Below are 27,439 nucleotides of genomic sequence, written 5' to 3'. Positions count from 1 at the left end.
TAGATTCAATGCCATCCCCATCAAGCTACCAATGAGTTTCTTCACAGAATTGGAAAAAACTGCTTTAAAGTTCATATGGAACCAAAAAAGAGCCCGCATTGCCAAGACAATCCTAAGTCAAAAGGACAAAGCTGGAGGCATCACGCTACCTGACTTCAAACTATACTACAAGGCTACAGTAACCAAAACAGCATGGTACTGGTACCAAAACAGAGATATAGACCAATGGAACAGAACAGAGTCCTCAGAAGTAATACCACACATCTACAGCCATCTGATCTTTGACAAACCTGAGAGAAACAAGAAATGGGGAAAGGATTCCCTATTTAATAAATGGTGCTGGGAAAATTGACTAGCCATAAGTAGAAAGCTGAAACTGGATCCTTTCCTTACTCCTTATACGAAGATTAATTCAAGATGGATTAGAGACTTAAATGTTAGACCTAATACCATAAAAACCCTAGAAGAAAATCTAGGTAGTACCATTCAGGACATAGGCATGGGCAAGGACTTCATGTCTAAAACACCAAAAGCAACGGCAGCAAAAGCAAAAATTGACAAATGGGATCTAATTAAACTAAAGAGCTTCTGCACAGCAAAAGAAACTACCATCAGAGTGAACAGGCAACCTACAGAATGGGAGAAAATTTTTGCAGTCTACTCATCTGACAAAGGGCTAATATCCAGAATCTACAAAGAACTCAAACAAATATACAAGAAAAAAACAAACAACCCCATCAAAAAGTGGGGAAAGGATATGAACAGACATTTCTCAAAAGAAGACATTCATACAGCCAACAGACACATGAAAAAATGCTCATCATCACTCGCCATCAGAGAAATGCAAATCAAAACCACAATGAGATACCATCTCACACCAGCTAGAATGGCAATCATTAAAAAATCAGGAAACAACAGTTGTTGGAGAGGATGTGGAGAAATAGGAACACTTTTACACTGTTGGTGGGATTGTAAACTAGTTCAACCATTATGGAAAACAGTATGGCAATTCCTCAAGGATCTAGAACTAGATGTACCATATGACCCAGCCATCCCACTACTGGGTATATACCCAAAGGATTATAAATTATTCTACTACAAAGACACATGCACACGTATGTTTATTGCGGCACTATTCCCAATAGCAAAGACTTGGAATCAACCCAAATGTCCATCTGTGACAGACTGGATTAAGAAAATGTGGCACATATACACCATGGAATACTATGCAGCCATAAAAAAGGATGAGTTTGCGTCCTTTGTAGGGACATGGATGCAGCTGGAAACCATCATTCTTAGCAAACTATCACAAGAACAGAAAACCAAACACCGCATGTTCTCACTCATAGGTGGGAACTGAACAATGAGATCACTTGGACTCGGGAAGGGGAACATCACACACTGGGGCCTATCATGGGGAGGGGGGAGGGGGGAGGGATTGCACTGGGAGTTATACATGATATAAATGATGAATTGATGGGTGCTGACGAGTTGATGGGTGCAGCACACCAACATGGCACAAATATACATATGTAACAAACCTGCACGTTATGCACATGTACCCTAGAACTTAAAGTATAATAAAAAAAAAAAAAAGAAAAAAAAAAGATTCCTCTATGTCTTTATTTATTTTTCTGTTTTTTTCTGAGACAGGGTCTCGCTCTGTCACCCAGGCCAGAGTGCAGGTGTGCAATCTCAGCTCACTGCAAGCTCCACCTCCCAGGTTCAAGCAATTCTCCTGCCTCAGCCTCCCAAGTATCTGGGACTACAGGCCTGTAGTTGTGCGCCACCACGCCCAGCTAATTTTTGTAATTTTAGTAGAGAGGGGGTTCCACCGTGTTGGCCAGGCTGGTCTCGATCTCCTGACCTTAGGTGATCCACCCACCTCAGCCTCCCAAAGTGTTGGGATTATAGACGTGAGCCACCATGCCCGGCCCCCTCCATGTCCTTACATATATAACTTGATAGTTCATTTGTTTGAGCACTGAATAATAATCCTTTGTGTAGATGTACCATGCCTTATTTATCCATTCACCTACTGAATTTACCTACTAAAGGGAATCGTGGTTGCTTCTGAGTTTTGGCAGTTATTAATAAACCTGCTATACAGTAATCAAGACAGTGTAGTTTTAGTAAGAGACAAATAAATAAATAAGTGGAACAATAGCGGGCCCAGAAATAGACCCACATTTATGTGTAGGTTTTTTCATGGACATAAGCTGTCACCTCCTAATTTAGGTAAACACCAAGGAGTGCAGTTGCTTTATCATCATATGGTTAATAGCATGTTTAGTTTTATAAGAAGCTGCCAATGTGGCTGTGTCATTTTGCATTCTTTCCAGCTAGCAAATGAGAGTTCCTCACCAGCATCTGGTGTTGTCAGTGTTTTAGATTTTAGCTATCCCTTTTTTTGTTTTTTGTTTTTTTTGGTGGCGGAGTCTCTGTTGCCCAGGCTAGAGTACAGTGATGAGATCTCAGTTCACTACAACCTCCACCTCCCAGGTTCAAGCAGTTCTCCTGCCTCAGTCTCCCAAGTAGCTGGAATTGCAGGCGCGCACCACCACACTCGGCTAATTTATGTATTTTTAGTAGAGACGGAGTTTTGCCATGTTGGCCAGGCTGGTCTTGAACTTCTGACCTCAAGTGATCCACCTGCCTCAGCCTCCCAAAGTGCTGGGATTACAGGCGTGAGCCACCCGTGCCCTGCCAATTTTAACTATCCTAATAGGTGTTTTCTATTTTAATGAAGTTCATCCTATCAATTTTTTCTTTCAGGTATTCTGCCTTTGGTGTTGCATCTAAAAATTCATTGCCAAACCAAAGGTCACCTATATTTTCCCCTGTGTTATCTTCTGGGAGTATTATAGGTTTGTATTTTACATTTAGGTCTGTGATTCATCTTGAGTTAATTTTTTTGAAGGGTATAAAGTTTGTGTCTAGATTGATTTTTCTGCATGTGGATGGCCGGGCAAAAATGCCAGCATCATAGGTAGAAAAGACAGTTTTTTTTCTCCATTGTGTTGCTCTCATTCCTTTGTCAAAGATCTGTATACTGTATTGATGTGGGTCTGTTTCTGGGCTCGCTATTTGTCCATTTATTTATTTATTTGTTTCTTACTAAAACCACTGTCTTGATTACTGTAACATTATAGTAAGTCTTGAAGTTGGATATCCATTCTCCAACTTTGTTCTCCTTTCTTACTGATTTGGCTGTCTGGGCTTTTGCATCTCCTTATAAACTTTAGGATCACTTTTTCAATATTCAAAAAATAACTTGCTGGGATTTTAATTGGGATTGTGTTGAATCTGTAAATCAAGTTGGGAAGAACTGACATAATAATGTTGAGTCTTCCTATTAATTAACATGGATTGTTGCCATTTGTTTAGTTTTTCTTTGAAATCTGAAAGTTTTGTGGTTTTTCTTATATAGATCTTGTACGTGTATGTTATAAATTTATACCTAATTATTTCACTTTAGGAGGTGCTGATGTAAATGATACTGTTTTTAATTTCAAATTCTTGTTTATTCTTGGGATCTAGAAAAGCAATTGACTTATGTATATTACGCTTGTATCTTGCAGCCTAAAAACAAGCTAATTGTTTTAATTTCACAATATTTTTGTCAATTCTTTTGGATTTTTAAAAAATTAAAATCATGTCATCTGCAAACGAATACAGTTGTATTTTATTCTAGTTTCTCACCATTAAGCTTCTGGTTTCTTACCATTAAGCATGATGTTAGTGATAGTTTTTTGTACTTATTCTGTATCAAATTGAGGAAGTCTCCCTCTGTTCCTAGTTTGTTGAGAGGTTATTTTTTTCCTTTTTTTTTTTTCTGTGTCCAACTATGATTGGAGATTGAGAGTTTTTTTTTATCATGAGTAGGTGTGATTTTGTCACATGTGTCTTCTGCATCTGTGCCTGATCATGTTACTTTTAGCTTGTTGATGTAATGGAATACATTAATTGATTATTGAACATTGAACCAGGCTTGGGAGAGATAAATCCCACTTGATAGTAGGTGTAATTCTTTTTACACATTGTTGGATTTGATTTACTACAAGATATTGGTCCATAGTTTTCTTGTGATGTATTTGTCCTGTTTTGGTATTAGGGTAATGCTGGCCTCATAGACTTAAGTTAGGAAGTATTCTTCCTTCTAAAAGAAATTGTAGAGAATTGGTATAATTTTTTCCTTAACTTGTAGAATTCACCAGTGGCCCATCTGGGCCTGGTGCTTTCTGTTTTGGAAGGTTATTATTATGGTTATTGTTGTTGTTGTTGTTGTTGTTATTATTTGAGACAGAGTCTCACTTTGTTGCCCAGGCTGGAGTGCAGTGGCATGATCTCAGCTCACTGCAACCTCTGCTTCCTGGTTCAAGTGTTTCTCCCCCCTCAGCCTCCCGAGTAACTGGGATACAGGCATGTACTACTGCGCCCAGCTAATTTTTTGTATTTTTAGTAGACACAGGGTTTCACTATGTTGGTCAGGCTGGTCTTGAACTCATGACCTCAAGTGATCCTCATTCCTCAGCCTCCCAAAGTGCTGGGATTACAGGCGTGAGCCACTGTGCCCTGCTCTTGTTATTATTTTTGAGACAGGGTCTTGCTCTGTCACCCAGGCTGGCGGGCAGTGGCACAAACATAGCTCACTGGAGCCTCAAACTCCTGGGCACAAGCAGTCTTCCAGCCTCAGCCTCCTGAGTAGCTGGGACTACATGAATAGGCAACTATGCTAAGCTAATTTTTTTATTTTGTGCAGAGACGGGGTCTCAGTGGTTTTGCTCCTGGTTGTCTCAAACTTCTGGCCTCAAGCAATCTTCCCACCTCAGCCTCCCAAGTGCTAGGATTATAGGCATGCAGCACCGCACCTAGCCAGTTATTAATTATTCATTTAATTTCTCTAATAGATGTAAATTTATTGGGATTGTTTTTTCTTGTGTGAGTTTTGACAGATTCTACCTTTCCAGGAATTGCTCATTTCGTGTAGATTGTGAAATCCATGGGCACAGGGTTGTTCATAGTTTTCTTTTATTTTCCTCTTTTTTGTTCATGGCGTCTTTAGTAATGTCTCCTCTTTCATGTCTAATATTAGTAATTTGTGTTTTCTTTTTTTCTTAATTAGCCTGGCTAAAGTCTTATCAATTTTTATATGATTTTATTTTTATTATATATTTTAAACATATATTTGTATACTTTTAGGCTTTTTAATTTTACTGACCTTTGAAATAACCAGTTTTGGGTTATGTTCATCCTCTCAATTGATTTTCTGTCTCAATTTCATTGACTTCTGTTCTCATTTTTAATTATTTCCTTCTGCTTACTTGGATTTAATTTGCTCTTTTTCTAGTTTCCTAAGGTAAAAGCTTAGATTATTAATTTTAGATCTTTCTTTTCTAATATATGCATTTAGTGCTAAAGTTTTCCTCTAAGCACCACTCTCACTGCATCCCACAAATTTTGATGTTATGTTTTTATTTTTATTCAAAAATTTTCTTGAGATTTCTGCTTTGATTCATATGTTATTTGGAAGTGTGTTGTTTAATCTCCAAATACTAGGGGATTTTCCAGTAATCTTTCAGTTACTGATTTCTTTCTTTTTTTTCTTTTTTTCTTTTTTTTGAGATAGGCTTTCATTATGTTGCCCAGGCTGGTCCCGAACTCCTGAGCTCAAGCGATCATGCCATCTCAGCCTCCCAAAATGCTGGGATTACAGTTGTGAGCCACTGTGCCCAGCCAAGTTAACTGATTTCTTAACTCCATTGTGGTCTGAGAGCATACATTTTTATGTGTACTGTTCTTTCAGATTTGTTAAGGTATGTCTTGTAATTCAGAATGTGGTCTGTCTTGTTGGATGTTCCATGTGAGCTTGAGAATAATTTGTATTCTGCTGTTGTTGGATAAAGTGGTCTATAGAGGTCACTTATGTCAGTTTGATTTTCTGCTACCTAGATCTGCCTATTTCTGATAGAGGGGTGTTGAAGTCCCCAACAGGAATAATGGATTCATCTACTTCTCCTTGCAGTTCTGTCAGTTTTTGCCTCATATATTTTGATATTCTGTTGTTAGGCATATACACATTGACTATTATTACATCGTCTTGTAGAACTGATCCCTTTATCATTATGTAATGTTTCTCTATTCCTGATCACTTTAGTGCTCTGAAGTCTGCTTTTTCTGAGATTAATGTAGTTAGTTGCTCCTGCTTGCGTTTGATTAGTGTTAGCATGGTATGTATCACTCTCTATCCCTTTACTTTCAAGGTATGTGTTTTTATACTTAAACGGTGTTTCTTGTAGACAACATATTAAACATATTAGATGACTCTCGTTTTGTGATACACTCTGACAGTCTCAGTCTTTTTTTTTTTTTTTTTGAGAGAAGATCTCACGCTGTCTCCCAGGCTGGAGTGCGATGGTGCAATCAGTGCTCACTGCAGTCTCGACCTCCCAGGCTCAAGCTGTCCACCCACGTCAGCTTCTTGAGTAGCTGTGATTACATGTAGGCACACACCGCTATGCCTAGCTATTTATTTATTTATTGTAGAGACAGGGTCTCCCCTTGTTGACCAGGCTGATCTCGAAATTCTAGGCTCAAGCGATCCTCCACCTCCACCTCCCAAAGTGTTGGGATTACTGGCGTGAGCCACCGCACCTGCCCCCCACCCCCCCCCCCCCTTTTTTTTTTTTTTTTTTTTTTTGAGACGGAGTTTCTTTGTGTCTCCCAGGCTGGAGTGCAGTTGCACAATCTTGGCTTACCGCAACCTCCGCCTCCTAGGTTCAAATGATACTCCTGCCCCAGCTTCCTGAGTAGTTGGGACTACAGGCATGTGCTACCATGCCCTGCTAATTTTTTTATATTTTTAGTAGAGACGGAGTTTCACTATGTTGGCCAGGCTGGTTTCAAACTCCTGACCTCAAGTGATCCATCTGCCTCGGCCTCCCAAAGTGCTGAGATTACAGGCATGAGCCCCTGCGCCCGACCCTGTCTTTTAATTGATGTATTTAGACCATTGATGTTTAAAGTGATTATTGATGTAGTTGAATTAATATCTCCCATGTTTGATAGCTTTCTATCCATTGCCCTTTGTTTTCTGTTCCTGTTCTTGTCTTCCATTCTTTCTCTGCCTTTTGTGGGTTTAATTGAGCATCTTACATTATTTCATTTTTCTCTTTATTTTGTTCTTATCCTTCATTTTAATGGGTTCCTTGGAAGAAGAGATAATATACATAGTCTGCCACTACATTTTTTGTTAAAATTTTTAGAGACAGATTCTCCCTCTGTTGCCCAGACTGGAGAGCAGTGGTGCAGTCATAGCTTACTGCAGGCTCAACCTCCTGGGCTCAAGCGATCCTCCCACCTCGTCGTCCTGAGTAGCTAAGACTACAGGCGTGCCACCATGCCTGGCTAATTTTTTTATTTTTGTAGAGATGGGGTCTCGCTTTGTTTCCCAGGCTGAGCTTTAACTCCTGGCCTCAAGCCATCCTCTTGCCTTGACCTCCAAAAGTGCTGCATTGCAGGCATGAACCACCACACCTGGCCTTAACTTTTTTTTAAGTTTTAGAATTATTATTATTTATTATTATTGTTATTATTTTTAGAGACAGGGTCTTGATATGTTGCCCATGCTGGTCTTGAACTCCTGGGCTCATGCAGTCCTGCTACCTAGCCTCCCAAGTAGCTGGGATTACGGTTGTGTACCACCACACCCAACATTTTAGAATTATATCTTTTTTTTCCTTTGACTTGAAAATAATGATATAAATGTTTTTGTTTCTCTAAGATACTACACAGGAGTATCTTGCTTTTAATAGACTACTCTTCACAAATTGCACATAGGCCACATTTGTAAATTCACTCATTTCTGTGTATGATTTATCTCAAAAGCTAGTAGCGTTTAAAAAATAATTGCTCCTTAGTCAAGGAACTGGTATTTTAAATTGACTAATTTAAAGGTATTTTGCTGTTAGCACACTTTTAGTACAAATAACTACCCTAAATTGCTTTTTAACCACTTTTTAACAATTGGAATGAAAGGTATCTTTTTACTCAGTTTAGTGGTCTGTGTTATAACACACATTGAATGCTACCTGTTGACGAATAGTAAGTTTAGTGGCTAAGTGTACAGATTAGAATGTGCCCTGTTAGAATATAGTACTATATTTGAGCTGGTTTGTGTTGGAACCCTGAATAGAGGTGGAATTACTGGGACAGGAGCCAGTCGCCTTCTGCGAAATGAACTGAGTCCAGAAGAGTCTTCCAAAACAGTTGTGTTTGCTTTCCCATCCAGCTCCACATTCCAGGAAAGGATTTTTAGTCATTAGGAAATATATCCACAGCTTACTTTCCATTGACTTCAATATAATTAACAGTGGTTTCAGCAAACACTAAATGCAACCCTTGCCTCTGGAGATGCCACAATCATTAAACTACCAACAGCTGCTGGATTTAGACAAATCTAACTTATCCGGCCGAGTTGCCACTTAACAGCTTTCTCTTAATTCTATGGACTTACAAATACAAGCTGCTTATCACAAAGCTTGCTACACAGGAAGCAAATTTAAGGACTGCCAAGACAGTGTGGTGGTCATGAACTTATGTACACCTAGTAAACCTTCATCAATATAAAGTAAAAATTATCAGAGTTATGGGGAAAGTCGACAACTCAATAGCCATATTGAAGACTTCAAAACATCTCATTTTGTGCTTAATTGTCCCTATGAAGAACAATAAAATCTCATTTAGAAAATGATTGAAAAAGTGGCAAACAGAAAAATAGAGATTAAATAACACCATTAACAAGATTGAGCACATAGCTATGTTGAGAGATAAGCTTCCACCCAACGAAGATTATGTAATTTTTTCAAGCATGCATGGAAGGATAAGAACATAACCATATGTTGTACAGGAATTATTACAAATTCCAGAGCATCAGTATTTATAGACTATGTATACTCTGATAGAATGCAGTAAAATTAGAAATCAACAAGCTTGAAAGAGAAACATAGGTTTGGAAACAAAAAAAAGTTCTAAATAATCCATGAGTTAATCATAGAAATAAGCAAACAGAGCTGAAGAACTATGAAAGCACTTCACATCATGACTTAGGGGACACAGCTCAGTCAGTTCTTTGATGCTTAGATGCTTATATTAGAAAGTTAAATGGACATTAAATAAATTAAGCAATCAACTCAAGCTGGAAAAAACAAGAGCAAGCCCAAAGGAAGTAAAGGGACAGAAATAACAAGGAAAGGGGTAGAAATTAATAGAAAAATAGAAATGATCAACAAAACTAAAAGTGGGTTATTTTTATTTGTCTAATAAAATAGATAAACTTCTGGCAAGACTGATAAATAAGACAAAAATAAATGAAGAACAAAAAAGAGAAATAACCACAGATTTATAATAAGAGGTTTTTAAATTATAACAATGTTACAAGGAGTAACAAACAGAAAGATTTGAAAACTTTCATAGAAATTTTCCAGAAAATCCTACCCAAATTTACTTTTAGAATAATCCAGGCCAGGCATGGTGGCTCACACCTGTAATCCCAGCACTGTGGGAGGCCAAGGCAGTTGGATCACTTGAGGTCGGGAGTTCGAGACCAGCCTGCCAACATGGTGAAACCCCATCTCTACTAAAAATACAAAAATTAGCCGGGCATGGTGGCGCGTGCCTGTAGTCCCAGCTACTAGGGAGACTGAGGCAGGAGAATCGATTGAACCCGGAAGGTGGAGGTTGCAGTCAGCCAAGATAACACCATGGCACTCTAGGCTGGATGACAAAGCAAGACTCCATATCAAAAAAACAAACAAACAAAAATCAGACCAGGCACAGTGGCTCATGCCTGTAATCCAGCAATTTTGGAGGCAAAGGCAGGAGGATCACTTGAGCCCAGGAGTTCAAGACCAGCCTGGGTGATACAGTGAGACCTCATCTCTACAAAAAAAAAAAAAAAAGTTTTTAATTAGCTGGGCATGATGGTGAACCCTGTTGCCCCAGCTACTCAGGAGACTGAGGTGGGAGGATTGCTTCAGCCTGGGTGGTCAAGGCTGCAATGAGCCATGATCTGTACCACTGCACTCCAGACTGGGAGACAGAGTGAGAGCCTTTCTCACAAACAAAAACAAAAAAAAAGGAAAAAGAAAAATTTGAAAACCTACGTGTAGATCATTAGTCCTTAAAGAAATTAAGTAGTAAGCACCTTCCTTCCTGCCAAAAAGTACCAAGATCAGACTAGATTAATTTTACTAAATATTTTAAATATGTATATTCTTGAAGACTATTTAGAGGATGGTTACATACCTTTTGTAAGACTGGTAAGATCTTGATTAATCATTAGCAAACTCTCTTTCTTTTTCTTTCCTTTCTTTCTTTTTTTTTTTTTTTTTTAAATATAAGGGGGTCTCACTATGTTGCCCAGGCTGGTCTTGAACTCATGGGCTCACAGTCTTTCCACCTTAGCCTCCCAAAGTGCTAGGATTAGAGGTATGAGCCATGCCCAGCAATAGCAAATTTTCTCTTTTTTTTTTTTTGAGACCAAGTTTCACTCTCATCACCCATTTTACTCTCATCACCCAGGCTAGAGTGCAGTGGCGTGATCTTAGCTCACTGCAACCTCTGCCTCCTAAGTTCGAGCGGTTCTCCTCCCTCAGCCTCCTGAGTAGCTGGGATTACAGGCATGCACCACTACACCTGGCTGATTTTGTAACTTTAGTAGAGATGGGGGTTTCGCCATGTTGGCCAGGCTGGTCTCGAACTCCTGACCTCTGGTGATCCACCTGCCTCGGCTTCCCAAAGTGCTGTGATCACAGGCATGAGCCACCGTGCCTGGCCTCGTAGCAGACTTTCTTTGAAGGGCCAGATAGTAAATGTTTTAGACTTTAGAATTCATATGGTATCTCAGCTCTCCTGTTGTAATGTGAAAGCAGCTGTAGACAATACTTAAACGAATGACATAGCTATGTTCCAGTAAAACTTTATTTGCAAAAACTGATAGCAGGATGGATTTGGCCTATAAGCCGTAGTTTGCTGACCCCTGATCTTGATAATTAAAACTAGAAAGGAACAGTAAATTGTCATTTATGAATGAGAATTTGCACGAATTCTAAGTAAAAATTTATTAAAATTCAACACCTATTCATTATAAAAACTATTAGCAAGCTAAAAATAAAAGGAACTCTCTTAACCTGATAGAGCATCTAATAAAACCAGAGCAAACATATTTTTGAAATGTTCAAAGCATTCCCATGACAGATAAGAATAAGACAGTTCTGCTTGCTGTTATGCTAACATTTAATATTGAACTGCGATCCTAGCCACTGCAATTAAGACAATAAAAATAAATACAAATTGTAAAGATTCCAAAGAAACAAAATTTTTGTTATCTACAGAAGGTGCGATTATTAACTTAGAAAATGAAAGAAAAACAACAGGAACTCTAGTATTAATAGAATTAGTGAACACATTTAGAAAGATTGCGAGAGATAAGATTGATATGCAAGAAAACCAGCTGAGTATTGCTGCTTCTGACTAGCCTGGGCAACATAATGAGAACCCCAATTCTACAAAAAAAAAAAAAAAAAAAAAAAAATTGCCAGGTATGTTGACACACACCTGTGATGCCTGCTACTCAAGAGGCTGAGGAGGGAGGATCACTTCAGCCCAGCAGGTCAAGGCTGCAGTAAGCTGTGTTTGCACCACTGCCAAAATATCTGAAAAAAACTGATTTTTGGCATTTATATGTAAAGGTACAAAAATGGCTTAGAAGTTTTTGTTAAAGAAGAGCAGAGGTTGGCCGGGCGCAGGTGGCTCAAGCCTGTAATCCCAGCACTTTGGGAGGCCGAGACGGGCGGATCACGAGGTCAGGAGATCGAGACCATCCTGGCTAACATGGTGAAACCCCGTCTCTGCTAAAAAAAATACAAAAAAACTAGCCGGGCGAGGTGGCGGGCGCCTGTAGTCCCAGCTACTCGGGAGGCTGAGGCAGGAGAATGGCGTAAACCCCGGAGGTGGAGCTTGCAGTGAGCTGAGATCCAGCCACTGCACTCCAGCCTGGGCGACAGAGCGAGACTCCGTCTCAAAAAAAAAACAAAAAAACAAAAAACAAAAAGAAGAGCAGAGGGCTGGGTGCAGTGGCTCACGCCTGTAATCCCAGCGCTTTGGGAGGCTGAGGCCAGCAGATCACGAGGTCAAGAGCTCAAGACCATCCTGGCTAACACGGTGAAACTCCATCTCTACTAAAAATACAAAAAATTAGCCAGTATTAGTTAAAATCATCAGCATATGCTATTAGTACATAAATTAACAACTAGATTAGTAAAACAGTAATATCTATGGCTCTATTCTAGACTCTCTAGACCATTAGCTATTTGGAAATAAATTACAGATGAGTCATATGATAAAACTCTCAGATAATTAGAAAAGATAATATGACTCTAATTTTATGGCATAGGAATAGGGATGTGTTACTTTTTTTTTTTTTTTTTTTCTTTTTTTTTTGAGACAGAGTGTCACTCTGTCACCCAGGCTGGAGTGCAGTGGTACAATCTCGGCTCACTGCAATCTCTGCCTCCCGGGTTCAAGCAATTTTCCTGCCTCAGCCTCCCAAGTAGCTGGGACTACAGGCACATGCCACCACGCCGGGCTAATTTTTTGTATTTTAGTAGAGACGGATTTCACCATTTTGCCCAGGCTGGTCTGGAACTCCTGAACTGAGGCAATCTGCCCACCTTGGCCTCCCAAAGTGCTGGGATTACAGGCATGAGCCACCGCACCCAGCCAGGGATGTGTTTCTTAAACAAGATAGCTAACACAAAAGGTAAAGATAAGTAAAATAAACTGTGTCTAATAAAACATGCTCAGGAAAGAACATTGTAAACAAGGGTAAAAGACAAGTGCCAGATTGGGAGAAAATATTTACCACAGAGCATAAAGCATAAGTATCAAGAAGGAAGCTGAAATGGGAGAATAGTCTGAGCCCAGAAGTTTGAGACGAGCCTGGGCAACATGGCAAAACCTCATCTCTACAGAAAAAAAAAAAAAAAGCCAGTTGTGATGGCATGTGCCTATAGTCCCAGCTACTCAGGAGGCTGAGGCAGGAGGATTGCTTGAGCCTGGGAGGTTGAGGCTGCAATGAGCCATCATTGCACCACTGCATTCCAGCCTGAGCTATAGAGACTGGTCTCAAAAAAATAAATTAATTAATAAAGACACAAAGAACTGCAGATTCATTATGATGGTCACCTGTCAAATAAGAATATGAATGTATAATTCTCCAAAGAGGAAATCTGAATGTTCACTAAAGTAGGAAAAAGCACACAATTTCAGTTAAAAAATAATGTAATACAATTTTGCGCTCATTATATTGACCCAAAAGTGGGGAGGGAAAATGGCTAACAACAAATATTAAGTATTGAAGAACAAGAGTGATGGCACCTCATACACTGCCTGTGTACTTTGGAGAGTGTATCAGTTTGCTGTATAACAAACTATTCCAAAATGCAATGGCTTTAAAGAGTACACATTACTACTTACAAGCCAAGGTCAACTTCTGGTGGCAGCTGGACTATTCAGATATCTGCAGCCAGCTCTGAGTTAAGTAGGCAACTCTGCTGATCTTGGCTATGCTCTCACACAGTTTGGAGGTTAGCTGGCTGTAGGCCACTCAGCCTAGACAGCTGTGGTCTTTCATCCTTTAGGAGCCTAAGCTCAGGCTTATTCATATGCCGATGGCAGAGTTCCAGGAGGAAAAGTGGAAACTACAAGGCCTCTTGAGGCCTAGGCTTGGACCTGGTAAACCATTCTTCTACATTCTGTTGGCCGAAGCAAGACACAAGGCAAGCCTAGATGTAGGGATGGGTAAGGAGATTCTATCCCTTGATAGGAAGAGCTGCAGAATTACATGTCAAAGGATATGGATGTAGGGAGAGGTGGAGAGTGGTCACCATATCTGCAGTTGATCTACCAAAAGAGACCAACTTGAAAATATCTGGAGGTACTTATCCTCTGTGACTGAGAAATTTGACTTTTAGTGTAAATCTCAGAGAAACTCTTTCACTTGACAACGAGGAGATAGATTAGATCTACAAGAGAATTTTTTGCAGCATTTTTGATAATAGCAGAAGTAAACTGACAAGTGAGTGGATTAATAAATTATGGTAAATTCCTAAAATAGATAACTGTTCAACAATTAAAATGAATTACCTAGAACTACATGTGTCAATATAGCTAAAACTCTGAAACATAATAGTGAGGGAAAAAGTTATAGAAGGTAAAATACCTTTTTTTAATTCAGTAGAGAAACTTGCACAAATACTGTTAATAGTGGATACATACCCAAGTAGTAAAAGTATAAAAACATGCAAGAGAATGATAAACACCATTTTCAGGTGAGTAGTTGTCTCTTGCAGGGAGTAGGGAATACACTTCTTGGTCTTCTCAGACAGCTGCCTTGTAAATCAAGGGAACAAGTAGCAGGAACCTTTCAGCTGCGAATAATAACAGAACACCTATCTAAAAGTGGCTTCAGCATCATCAGTTATGTGAGAAACATGAAGGGCCCAGACATTGGCCGTTATTACCTCATTGCTTCACAGCTCCACAGCATCAGGGTGCTGGGTCAGCTTCTCACTAGATTTCTTTGGCCTTCCCCTTATGATCAGATGATGATAGCAGCTCCAGCTTTCACATCCCTACTTGACAAGGAAGTACAGAGTTTCTTTTTGTGCAGTCTTTTTATCGTGGTGGGAGATCTTTTCCAGAAGTCCCTGAGAGACAGCCTCTAAGGAGCTGTTGAACATGCAACACCCGTGAAGCAGTCCCTGCAGAGGGGAGCAGAATTTCCTATGCCTTGCTTAGGTATGCCTTCTGAAAGTACGTCACAGCCCCCACCTGGACAGAATCTGGGTCTCCCTGGTAGCAGCAAGGGAAGGGGAATGCCTGTGGGCTGAGCCGACATCAGTGTTGGTCAAAATGTCTACTGTAGAGTGAAAAGCTGGTTACGGAAGATGACGGTCCACTTTGTGCCAACAAAGTCAGGATTCCTTGTGGTAGATCATTTTAGGCACAGGTTCAAAGGGCCATCACCCACATTAGTGCCTCTGCCTAAGCTTTTGTACGTATACGGGGAGACTGCCACAGAGCAAGATGAGATCCAGCCCTTTCCAGAGAAATACCTCAATCCCAGTAGAACACCTCAAAGGAAAAAGAGACACTTGTGTTTTTTTCTCTTAAAAAAGCAGGGCCGGGCAGGTGGCTCACACCTGTAATCCCAGCAGTTTGGGAGACCAAGGTGGGAAGATCGCTTGAGACCAGGATTTCAAGACCAGCCTGGGCGACACAGCGAAACCCTGTCTCGCTGTGTCGCCCAGGCTGGAGCGCAGTGGCACAATCTTGGCTCACTGCAGTCTCCGCCTCCTGGGCTCAAGTGATTCTCCTGCCTCACCCACCTGAGTAGCTAGGATTACAGGCGTCTACCACAACCCGGTAATTTTAGTGTTTTTAGTAGAGATGGGGTTTCGCCATGTTGGCCAGGCTGGTCTCAAACTCCTGACGTCAGGGGATCCACCGGCCTCAGTCTCCCAAAGTGCTGGGATTACAGGCGTGAGTCACCGCACCTGGCCTTACAAAAAAAAAATTAAGAAAGTATCAGTTGTGGTGGCACATGCCTGTAGCCCCAGCTACTTGGGAAGCTAAGACAGGAGGATCACTTGAGCCCAGGAGTTCAAGGCTGCAGTGAGCTATGACCATGTGCCCTAGCCTGGGTGACAGACTGAGACCCTGTGTCTTAAAAAAAAAGAGAAACGGTAGGCAATTGTTCAGATTATTTTTGTTAACCAGGCCTAAAGTACTAGAAAAGGGTGAAAGAACTATCTCTACTAAGATGGACTTTTAAATAAAGACTCCCTCTCCAGATTAGTGGCTTTTGACATATAGATTGAAATTGTAACTGCTTTCATATGATTTTGCAAAAGACAGATCCATACCAGCATCCTTATGGGACCAAATTTAATATATCCCTGAATTTAATCTTATCCCCAAATGTGTGAGCCAAATATCTGTCAGATGTGGCCCTGACACATATCCCGACCTGCATGCAGGAATCATGTGACAGATAAAAATAACCCACTCTCAGATTGCTTGTGGCAGCATTTGAGAAAAAACTAGGAGATGAAAGTTGGACATTGAGTCTGGGAAAATTGTGAAAAAGTAAGATAGCTAAGGTAAACTGGGAGAACCTTTGCCTGTGAGAAATTTTTCTTTTTTGTCAGCACTATGACCTTAAAGAACTGAAATCCTTTTACTAAAGGGGGAACCTCTTCCTGAGAAAAATGCTGAATTCCAATTTCTAAAATTGGTAAATAGGGAAATATTTATTTGCTTTATGCTGTAGAATTATTGGTAAAGTCACATTAAATAGATTCTGCTAATTAGATCCCATAAATGCTATGAAAGAAAGGCTAAGGGACAAATATAAACTATCATTAGCCCTGTGTGGTGGCATGCATCTGTAATCCCAACTACTCAGGAGGCTGAGGCAGGAGAATTGCTTGATCCCAGGAGTTTGAGGCCAGCCTGGGCAACATAGACACCACCTCTTTAAACAAACAAATATCATTACTTTCTACGTTCTACAAGTTGGAAGACTAATTGGAAGTGAAAAATACCACTGAAATGTTGGTGCACAAATGGCAGCATAATTTGACTTACACTAGATTTTACACATTTGTGTCTATCTCAGATACGTACTTTTACATTTTTTCTTAACTGCATCTGATACAGAGTGAATCATAGACACATGTTGGTGTCAAATGCAGAGGTTACTATTACTAAACGAAAGTTTTGTGTTTTTTTTTTTTTTTTTTTTTTTTTTTTTTTTTTTGAGGCGGAGTCTCGCTGTGTCGCCCAGGCTGGAGTGCAGTGGCGCGATCTCGGCTCACTGCAAGCTCTGCCTCCAGGGTTCACGCCATTCTCCTGCCTAAGCCTCCGAGTAGCTGGGACTACAGGCACCCGCCACCACGCCCCGCTAGTTTTTTGTATTTTTAGGAGAGACGGGGTTTTGCCATGTTAGCCAGGATGGTCTCTATCTCCTGACCTCGTGATCCACCCGCCTCGGCCTCCCAAACTGCTGGGATTACAGGCTTGAGCCACCGTGCCCGGCAAGTTTTGTGTTTTGAAGTTATTTTGTTTTGTTTTTTTGAGACAAGGTGTCTCTGTTGCCCAGGCTGGAGTGCGGTGGTGCGATTGTGGCTCACTGCAGCCTTGACTTTCTGGACTTGGGTGATCCTCCCACTTCAGCCTCCTGAGTAGCTGAGACTATAGGCATGTGCCACCATGCCCAGCTAATTTTTTGTATTTTGTAGAGATGGGGTTTCACCTTATTGCCCAGACTGGTCTCGAACTATTGGTCTCAAGCAGTCCACCTGCCTGGGCCTCCCAAAGTGCTGGGATTATAGGCTTGAGCTACCGTGCCCAGCCAAACAAAGGTTTTAAATGAATTATATTGAGTTGTCATAATATTAAGTTGATTTGTGCCCTAAAAGTTTGGAGATTGTTTTATAAACTTCTAGTTTCTTTAAGAAAAAAATAATTGGATAGTAGCTGCTAAAGAGAATGCTTTCTCTCTCTCTCTCCTTTGCGGAGGAGAAAGATGAATGATGGCCTCTTAAATCTTTTCTCGGGCCGGGTGCAGTGGCTCACGCCTGTAATCCCAGCACTTTGGGAGGCCGGGGCGGGCAGATCATGAGGTCAGGAGTTCAAGACCAGCCTAGCCAATATGGTGAAACCCTGTCTCTACTAAAAATATATATATTTTTAAATTAGCTGGGTGTGGTGGTGTGCACCTGTAATGCACCTATAGTCCCAGCTACTCGGGAGGCTGAGGCAAGAGAACTGCTTGAACCTGGGAGACAGAGGTTATAGTGAGCCGAGATCGCATCACTGCACTCCAGCCTGGGCAACAAGAGTTTAAAAAAAAAAAAAAATTTTTTTTTCTTACCTCTGTCCCCCAAGGCCCTCATCTGCCCCAACAGCTCTCCTCCCAGACCCTCAGTGGAGGCTTGTGGCAGGAGCACAGGTGACATGTCTCAGGAGATGAGCGGAGTATGTTCAGGCTGCCTGGGATCAGAGTACAGAAATGGCTTTCCAACTCAGGCTGGCCTGGCAGCTTGTGTATTATTCATGAAGTATAAGCTAGCTAGTTTTAACTGACTGTGGAGGGCAGTTATTTCTAAAAATAGAGAGAAGCAACTTACTATTTTCTTATTTAAGGAAAGGCAGACATTTCCATTCAAGTAGACCAAAAGCCACGTGGGTAGATGAATATAAAATGGTAGAGAAAGCAGACATGTTGGCAAGAGAAAAGAACAGAGTTCATTGACAGATAATTAGCAAAAATTAATTTCAAAATATGTCATCCAGGCCAGGCACAATGGCTCACAACTGTTATTCCTGTACTTTGGGAGGTCACAGTGGGCGGATTGCTTGAGGCTAGGAGTTTGAGACTAGCCTGGGCAACACAACAAGATCTTGTCTCTACAAAAAAAATTTTTTTTGATTAGCTGGGTGTGGTGGCATACGACTGTAGTCCCAGCTACTTGAGATGGTGAGGCGGGCGGATCACCTGAGGTCAGGAGTTCAAGACCAGCCTGGCCAACATGGTGAAACCCTGTCTCTACCAAAAATAGAAAAATTAGCTGGGCTTGGTGGCACACACTTGTAGTCCCAGCTACTTGGGAGGCTGAGGCGGTAGAATTGCTTGAACCTGGGAAGCAGAGGTTGCACTGAGCCAAGATTGCACCACTGCACTACAGCCTGGGTGACAGAGTGAGACTCTGTCTCAGAAAAGGAAAAGAAAAAAACAAAAGTATATATTAAGAAGGCCTAGGCCGGGCATGGTGGCTCACGCCTGTAATCCCATCTCTTTGGGAGGCCGAGGTGGGTGGATCACAAGGTCAGGAGTTCGAGACCAGCCTGGCCAACATAGTGAAACCCCATCTCTCCTCAAAATACAAAATAAAAATAAAAATAAATTAGCCTGGTGTGGTGGCGGGGCGCCTGTAGTCTCAGCTACTTGGGAGGCTGAGGCAGGAGAATCGCTTGAACCTGGGAGGCAGAGGTTGTAGTGAGCCAAGATTGCACCACTGCACTCCAGCCTGGGTGACAGAGCGAGACTCCATTCCCCCCCCCCAAAAAAAAAGGTCTGACCACTGAAGTTGCCCCTCTCCCTGCCACTTCTTGTCATCACTCTGTGTATTTCTGTCATGATACTTACCCATAGCAGAATTACCATGTTTATGTGCTTATTGATCTAGGCTTTCCTGAGTTCTTGCAGGGTGCTGAACTCTCTTCCAGCATATTGTATACGGACAGCCAAGTCACACAAGGGTCTTAATCTCATGGGATCTTGCATTCTAGCCGATTCATTGTTATACCTCTGGCACATATACTGTTTTCTGGTTCAGATTAGGCATTTAGTGTATATTTGTTGAATGAATAAGTGAATGAAGTAATCTGTGTATGTATGTATGTATTTAGAGACAGGGTCTGGCTCTGTCACCCAGGCTGGAGTGCAGTGGTGTGATCTCGGCTCACTGCAACCTCCACCTCCTGGACCCAAACAACCCTCCCATCTCAGCCTCCCGAGTAGCTGGAACTACAGCCATGCACCATCACACCCAGCTAATTTTTGTGTTTTTTGTGGAGACAGGGTTTCACCATGTTGCCCAGCCTGGTCTTGAACTCCTGAGCTTAAGTGATCCACCTGCCTCAGTTTCCCGAAGTGCTGGGATTACAGGTGTGAGCCATAGTACCTGACCAATTAATTAATTAATTAATTAATTATTTTTGAGACATGGTCTCACTTTGTCACCCAGGCTGGAGTGCAGAGGTGTAGTCATAGCTCATTGCAACCTTGAACTCCTGGGCTCAGGTGATCCTCTCACCTCAGCCTCCCCAGTAGCTGGGACTGTAGCCACATGCTGCCATGACTGGCTAATTTAAAAACAAATTTTTAGAGGCAGGGTCTCACTATGTTGCCCAAGTGGATCTTGAACTTTTATCCTCAAGTGATCCTCCCAATTCAACCTCCCAAAGTGGCAGTGCCTGACCTGAAGTAATCAATACCTCAAAATATTTTTGGTATGGTGGCTTCATGGCCTGATTATCTTGCTAGGTTTAGCTAGCTTTGCAGTAGGGAGAGAGACCAGAAGAAATGAAAGGCATTCTAACTTCCCAGAGCATACGCTGCTGTTAGCAGTCTGTGACACATAGGAAACACTGGTATCACTTCACAGGTGTGGAGTCTGCCCAAGCTGTGTCCTCTTGTTTTTTGTTTCTATTTTATAAACTGCTTAAGAAGACTCAGAATGAGACCAGCAATATAATACTATCAGTGCATTAATTCTTCTTTTCACTTTCCAGGCTGGAGTAAAAGGGACATTGGGAAGATTAGTTGGAATTTTTGAGGTAAGTCTGTTAAAACCTTTGGTACAAATGATATGTATTAATAACCACACAGATATTAACATAGGGAAAATGCCATCTCTGTTTCAACGAGTTTTTTTTGTTTTTGTTTTTCTTTTTAGTTATTTTTAACTTTTTGAGATAAGGTCTTGCTCTGTCGCCCAGGCTGGAGTGCAGTGGCATAGTCATAGCTCACTGCAGCCTTGAACTCCTGGGCTCAAGCAGTCTCCTGCTTCAGCCTCCCAAGTAGGTGAGACTACAGGAACACACCAGCATGTCTTCTAAATTTTCAAATTTTTTGTAGAGACAGGGTCTTGCCATGTTGCCTAGGCTGGTCTCAAACTCCTGCGCTTAAGCGATCCTCCTGCCTCAGCCTTCCAAAATGCTGGGATTATAGGCGTGAGCCACCATGCCCAACCTCGGTGAGTTTTTTAAAGAAAGCAGCACCAATAGAGGATAACATGCTTTAAAACAAAAAGAAAGAAAGAAATCCCATAGTCTTGTCCCCTAAACTACTAGAATTATTTGTAAGTATTATTTTACCCCATTCCTCCCTTTCTTCCTCTCCTACCAAGGTAGGAGGAAGGGTAGCTGAGTGTAGAGAGACAAGAAAAATAGAAGATAAGTAACTATAACAAAGAGAGGAAAAACAAGGAAATAAGCTGTGATACAAATTTGAAAGAAGGCAGGGAAAAAAGAGAAATCAGGAGAAATAAAGATGAGCAGATGCTGGGCATGAATGGTGGCTCACCCCTGTAATCCCAGCATTTTGGGAAGCTGACGCATGACAATCTCTTGAGGGTAGAAGTTCAAGACCAACCTGAGCAAGAGAGTGAGACTCTATCTCTACAAAAAGTTTAAAAAATAAAAATATCAGAAGAAAGATCTCTAATGAAAAAATAGATATGTCAATAAATTTTTTTTTTTTTTTTTTGAGACAGACTCTTGCTCTGTCACCCATGCTATAGTGCAATGGCACGATCTCGGCTCACCACAACCTCTGCCTCCTAGGTTCAAGCGATTCTCCTGTCTCAGTCTCCCAAGTAGCTGAGATTACAAGTGCCCGCCACCACATCTGGCCAATTTTTGTATTTTTAGTAGAGACAGGGTTTCACCATGGTGGCCAGGCTGGTCTGGAACTCCTGACCTCAGGTGATCCGCCCACCTTGGCCTCCCAAAGTGCTGGGATTATAAACATGAGCCATCGCCCCTGGCAATAAATAAAATTTTTTAAAAGGTGGCTGGGCACTGTGGCTCATGCCTGTAATCCCAGCATTTTGGGAGGCCAAAATGGGAGGATCGCTTGAGCCTAGGAGTTTAAGACTAGCCTGGCCAACATGGTGAAATCCTGTCTCTACAAAAAAAAATACAAAAATTGACTGGGCATGGTGGCTCACATAGGTAATCCCAGCATTTTGGGTGGCCCAGGCATGAGGATCACTTGAGGTCAGGAGTTTGAGACGAGCCTAGCCAACATGGTGAAACGCTGTCTCTACTAAAAATGCAAAAATTAGCCGGGCATGGTGGTGCGTGCCTCTACCAGCTACTCAAGAAGCTCAGGAAGAGCCATGATCATGCCACTGTGCTCCACTCTGGGTGACAAAGTAAGGCCCTCTCTCAAAAAAAAAAGGTAAGTGGGGTTAGTGGGAAAAGGGGTGTGTGTGTGTGTGTGTGTGTGTCACACTCAGCTTGTTTGCCTTGCTGGGGTCACTGAAGTTTGAGACCTCTGTGGTGGCCCACCGGTCGACAGTCCTTTCCCTGGTGTTCTAGCTAGTTAAATTTACATGATGCCTTTTTCTTGAGGAGTCACAGCATTCCTGTGAAGTTGTCTTTAGGGGAAGGGGAGGAAAAAACAATATAAATACTTGGTTTTAGAAGTCCAGGCAAAGAGCACACCCTCAAATTCAAGTGTGGCCTGTTTTAAATCATGTAGGACCATAAAAAGTAAAAGTTTAGAATCTTTGTGTCTAAGCTCTCTGGACATATGCTTAAGAGTGTGTTTCATTTAAATAATTCCAGCTTTCAAAGGAAAAACTCTCTCTGTCCTTCTCTCTTTGCCCTTCAGAACCAGGAGAGGAAGCACAGGACGTATGTCTATGTGCTTATTGTCACTGAAGTGCTGGAAGACTGGGAAGATTCAGTTAACATTGGTAAGCCATCTTCAGACAGCCTGGAAAGGGCTCCTCACAGCCAGCCCTTGCCATGCCACAGGTCATTACCAGAACCAGAAACAAGAGCTTACCAGGCTCAGTGGCTCACACCTATAACCCCAATACTTTGGAAGGCCAACACAGGAGGATCACCTGAGCCCAGGAGTTCAAGACCAGTCTGGGCAACCTAGTAAGATCTCATCTCTACAAAAATCAGAAGAATTAGCTGGGTGTGGTGGCACATGCCTGTGGTCCCAGCTTCTCAGGAGGCTGAGGCAGGAAGATCATTTGTGCTTGGGAGGTTGAGGTTACATTGAGCCATAATCATGCCACTGCACTCCAGCCTAGGCAACAGAGTGAGACTGTCTCAAAAACGAACAACAACAACAACAAAAAACAAGAACTGGATAAAGAATAGAAATAACCGAGGGATGTGTATAATAAAACAAGCATGTACATTTTGAACCTGATAGTATTTTGAAATGTTTAAATGGAATCTGAAGTGAGTATATGGTCCACAAATAGAAGCATGACCTCTAAAACTAAGAAATGTTGCTTCTAAAATCAAACTGGGTCCTTCCCAAATGGGCTATACTTCTGCACCTCCTGAGCAGATACTGTTTGAGGGCCTCCACCATGCCAGGCTCACTGCTGGCCGTGGGGACCGTAAGTGACAGCAGGACCCTGGTCTTGTTCCTATTGAGAAAACTTTGGTAGTGTGAGTCCCTCTAGCAATCATTTAGTAGATGCAGAATAGTGCAGGTAGTTTCTAGTTTTATTATTATATGAATATATCTACAGTATATATTTTTATATTTTTCATATTTTATATGAATATAAAAATGATAAAATTTATGAACTTTTATAAAAGGGTGCTGGGTACACCCTTTAGGTACACCCAGCTTTCTCCCAAAGGAGCCATTTTCTTTTATCTCAGATGGCTATTATGTTTACATCTTTTGAACTATAAACTGTAGTGGTACAAAGGTTGGTTCACGGTTTGATTATTTACCTCTGAAGAAAAGTATATTCTAGAAAGTAGAACACTAATTTCCGTTACAAATTGGCAGACAGATAAAATTTACTTGCCAACATTCTCCCTTTAATGTTAGTGTTTTCCTTGCCGCCATGCCCCTCACATTGTTACTCTGGGCAGTTCGTAGCCCTTTGGCTCTTGATGGCTTTGTGTCTAGTAATAATGCAGGGTGCTCAAGGAAATAAATTCATTGTGGATATGCTGAAAACAGACTCCCTGACAGCTGTGCTAGCGCCAGAAAAGGAGACAGCAGTGGATGTGTGGTGTGGCCCTATCCTCAGAGCACTCTGTCAGGCAGGAGTCACACACTTGTGATACTAATTTTTTTAGGTACCGTTGCTCTATTAATATTCAAACAAACCTTTCGCCTTGTATTCCCACTTCTGAGAATTAACCCTAATGAAATAATCTAAAATATGACAAGCCTATGGAGCCTTCCTTCAGATCTTACTACCATTTTTCTTACTGGTTAAAAATTGCATCTTAAATGTATAACTCAGTGAATGACAAATCAGTGAATGACATGTGTCTGATGGAATGTTATACAGCTGTTAAACACCATAGTTTAACACCACCTGGTGCAGTGACTCACGCCTATAATCCCAGCACTTTGGAAGGCTGAGGCAGGTGAATCACTTGAGGTCAGGAGTTCGAGACCAGCCTGGCCAGTGTGGTGAAACCCCATCTCTACTGAAAATACAAAAATTAGCCAGGCGTGGTGGCTCACACCTGTAATTTCAGCTACTCAGGAAGCTGAGGCAGGCGAATCGCTTGAACCCGGGAGGTGGGGGTTGCAGTGAGCCAAGAATATGCCAATGCACTCCAGCTCGGGCAACAGATAAGACTCTGTCTCAAAAAAAAAAAAAAAAAAAAAAATGTCAATGTTAAAGAAAAGCTAATATTGGCAGGGATGTAGTGAGACTGGCATCCTGACCACACAAGCAGGACTCGGGATCAGTGTCGCCTTTCTGTAAAGCACTTTTGCAGTATAAATCAGGAGCCCTTGAAAGTTCAAAAGCTCTATTTTTGTAGTCCTTGTGCTAGATATCTTTCCCTAGATGGTTAAAAAGAAAGAAAAAATAGGGAACATTTTTTTAAATAGGATTATTTATAATAATTAAAATCACTAGGCATGGTGGCTCACGCCTATAATCCCAGCACTTTGGAAGGCTGAGGCAGGCAAATCACTTAAGGTCAGGAGTTCGAGACCAGCCTGGCCAACATACTGAAACCCCATCTCTACTAAAAATACAAAAATTAGCTGGGCGTGGTTGTGTGCACCTGTAGTCCCAGCTACTTGGGGACTGAGGCAGGAGAATTGCTTGAACCTGGGAGGCAGAGATTGCAATGAGCTAATGCCACTGCACTCCAGCCTACTTGACAGAGTGAGACTCTGTCTCAATAAATAAACAAACAAAAATTAGCTGGGCGTGGTTGTGGGTGCCTGTAATCCCAGCCACTTGGGAGGCTGAGGCTGAGCCTGGGAGGCAGAGGTTGCAGTGAGCCAGGATCACATTGCTGCACTCCAGCCTGGGTGACAGACTGAGACTCTGTCTCAAAAATCATCATCATCATCATCATCATCATCATCATCATCACAGACAATTGATGTCCAGTGATGTGGAAATGGTTAAATGAATGATAGTACATCCATGCTAGATATTATGATATAACGCAGTCATAAATGTCTGACCAAAAAAAGACAGGGTCTCACTCTGTTGTCCAGACTGGAGTACAGTGGATCACAGTTCACTGCAGCCTCAAACTCCTGGGCTCAAGCAGTCCTCCTGCCTTAACCTTCCTAGCAATGGCAATGTCATATTTTTTTCATAACATAGGTTGCTTAAGAAATAGTGTGACGTAGGACAGGCGTGGTGGCTCATGCCTGTAATTCCAAGTACTTTGGGAGGCTAAGGCAGGAGGATCACTTGAGGCCAGGAATTTGAGACCTCATTTACACCAAAAAAAAAAAAGAAGAAGCAGGTGTGGCGTGTGCCTGTAGTCCTAGCTACTTGGAAGGCTGGGGCAGGAAGATCCCTTGTGTCTGGGAGCTTGAGTTTGCAGTGAACTATGATCATACCACTGCAATCCAGCCTGAGATCCTATCTCTGGGGAAAAAAGAAAAGAAAAAATAATGTGAAGAAAAAAAGAACCAGTAACAAAAATTAAAAAGCAAATTCAGTAGTACATACTTTTAGCAGCCAGGTACTCTTCAGGCGCTTTGCTTACTAATCATCACAACAAACTTGTGAGATAGGCCCTATTTATTGTCTGTTTTATAGATGAGGAAAATGGAGCAGGAGCACAGCTACCTGAGGCTGCACAGCTCATTGGAGCCATTTATGTGATTGGAGCCCAGCACTTTGGCTTCAGAGTCCTTGTTCCTGACCATAACACTCTAGCAGTGCTGGTCAGGATTCGGAGCACCTGAAAGCATGATCCAATTTTAGTTATCTCAGGATTGTTTCTTTTTCAAGTATATGCAAAAAAGGCAATTGTGCTAGGGTATTGAGAGTAGTCTTGGCCGGGCGCGGTGGCTCAAGCCTGTAATCCCAGCACTTTGGGAGGCCGAGACGGGCGGATCACGAGGTCAGGAGATCGAGACCATCCTGGCTAATACGGCGAAACCCCGTCTCTACTAAAGAATACAAAAAACTAGCCTGGCGACGAGGCGGGCGCCTGTAGTCCCAGCTACTCGGGAGGCTGAGACAGGAGAATGGCGTGAACCCGGGAGGCGGAGCTTGCAGTGAGCTGAGAGCCGGCCACTGCACTCCAGCCTGGGCGGCAGAGCAAGACTCCGTCTCAAAAAAAAAAAAAGAGAGAGTAGTCTTCTCTAGTTTACAAAATTATGAGTACTTATTACTTTTATAAGAGAAAAAAATATAAAGGATTTTAAAGCATGGACTAGAAAAGAGTAAGAAAATAAACTGAAAAATAAAAGTGTGATTGTATTGAGATTATTTTTTCTTATTTTAAAAAATATTTTCTGGCCGGGTGCGGTGGCTCACGCCTATAATCCCAGCACTTTGGGAGGCCGAGGTGGACAGATCACGAGGTCAGGAGATCGAGACCATCCTGGCTAACATGGTGAAACCCCGTTTCTACTAAAAATACAAAAAATTAGCCAGGCGTGGTGATAAGCGCCTGCAGTCCCAGCTACTCGGGAGGCTGAGGCAGGAGAATGGCATGAATCCAGGAGGCAGAGCTTGCAGTGAGCCAAGATCACGCCACTGCACTCCAGCCTGGGCGACAGAACAAGACTCCGTGTCTGTCTGTCTCTCTCTCTCTCTCTCCCCCTCTCTCTCTCTCTCTCTCTCTATATATATATATATATATATATATAATTTTTTTTTCTATTATGTCAGTACATTCACTCTTATAAGAAAACTTTTAAATAAATTAGTGATTACAAACCAGCCATCCTAGTAATTCTGGAAGCTGATGTTTGTGTTGATTTTTTTTTCCCCCTGCTTGGGTCAGGGTGTCACTCTGTCACCCTGCTGGAGTGCAGTGGCGCAATTACAGCTCACTGCAGCCTCAACTTCCCGGGCTAGGGTGATCCTCCTACCTCAGCCTCCTGGGTAGCTGGAACTACAGGCTTGTGCCACCATGCCCAGCTAATTTTTGTATTTTTTGTAGAGACAAGTTTGCCATGTTGCTCAGGCTGGTCTCAAACTCCTGGGCTCAAGCGATCCGCCCACCTTAGCCTCCCAAAGTGCTGGGATTATAGGCGTGAGCCACCTCGTCAGGCCCTCATGTCAGTTTTTCACAAGAGATGGGGATGCTGCTC

General features: G+C 41.9%; 1 protein-coding gene across 1 annotated transcript in view; it reads left to right on the top strand.

The window, feature by feature from the left end:
- NUDT3 (nudix hydrolase 3) overlaps positions 1-27,439 on the top strand; it is a 123,408-nt gene that overhangs the window by 84,052 nt on the left and 11,917 nt on the right. The window contains exons 3-4 of the mRNA XM_010358070.2: positions 20,422-20,466; positions 22,529-22,613. Coding sequence (XP_010356372.1) covers positions 20,422-20,466; positions 22,529-22,613 — 130 coding nt within the window. The remainder of the gene's footprint in view (positions 1-20,421; positions 20,467-22,528; positions 22,614-27,439) is intronic.

The sequence above is a fragment of the Rhinopithecus roxellana genome, chromosome 4, assembly GCF_007565055.1.
Source record: "Rhinopithecus roxellana isolate Shanxi Qingling chromosome 4, ASM756505v1, whole genome shotgun sequence".
NCBI classification, from domain to species: Eukaryota; Metazoa; Chordata; class Mammalia; order Primates; family Cercopithecidae; genus Rhinopithecus; species Rhinopithecus roxellana.
The sequence above is the reverse complement of the archived record's forward strand: the minus strand, read 5'-3'. Positions and strand labels throughout refer to the sequence as shown.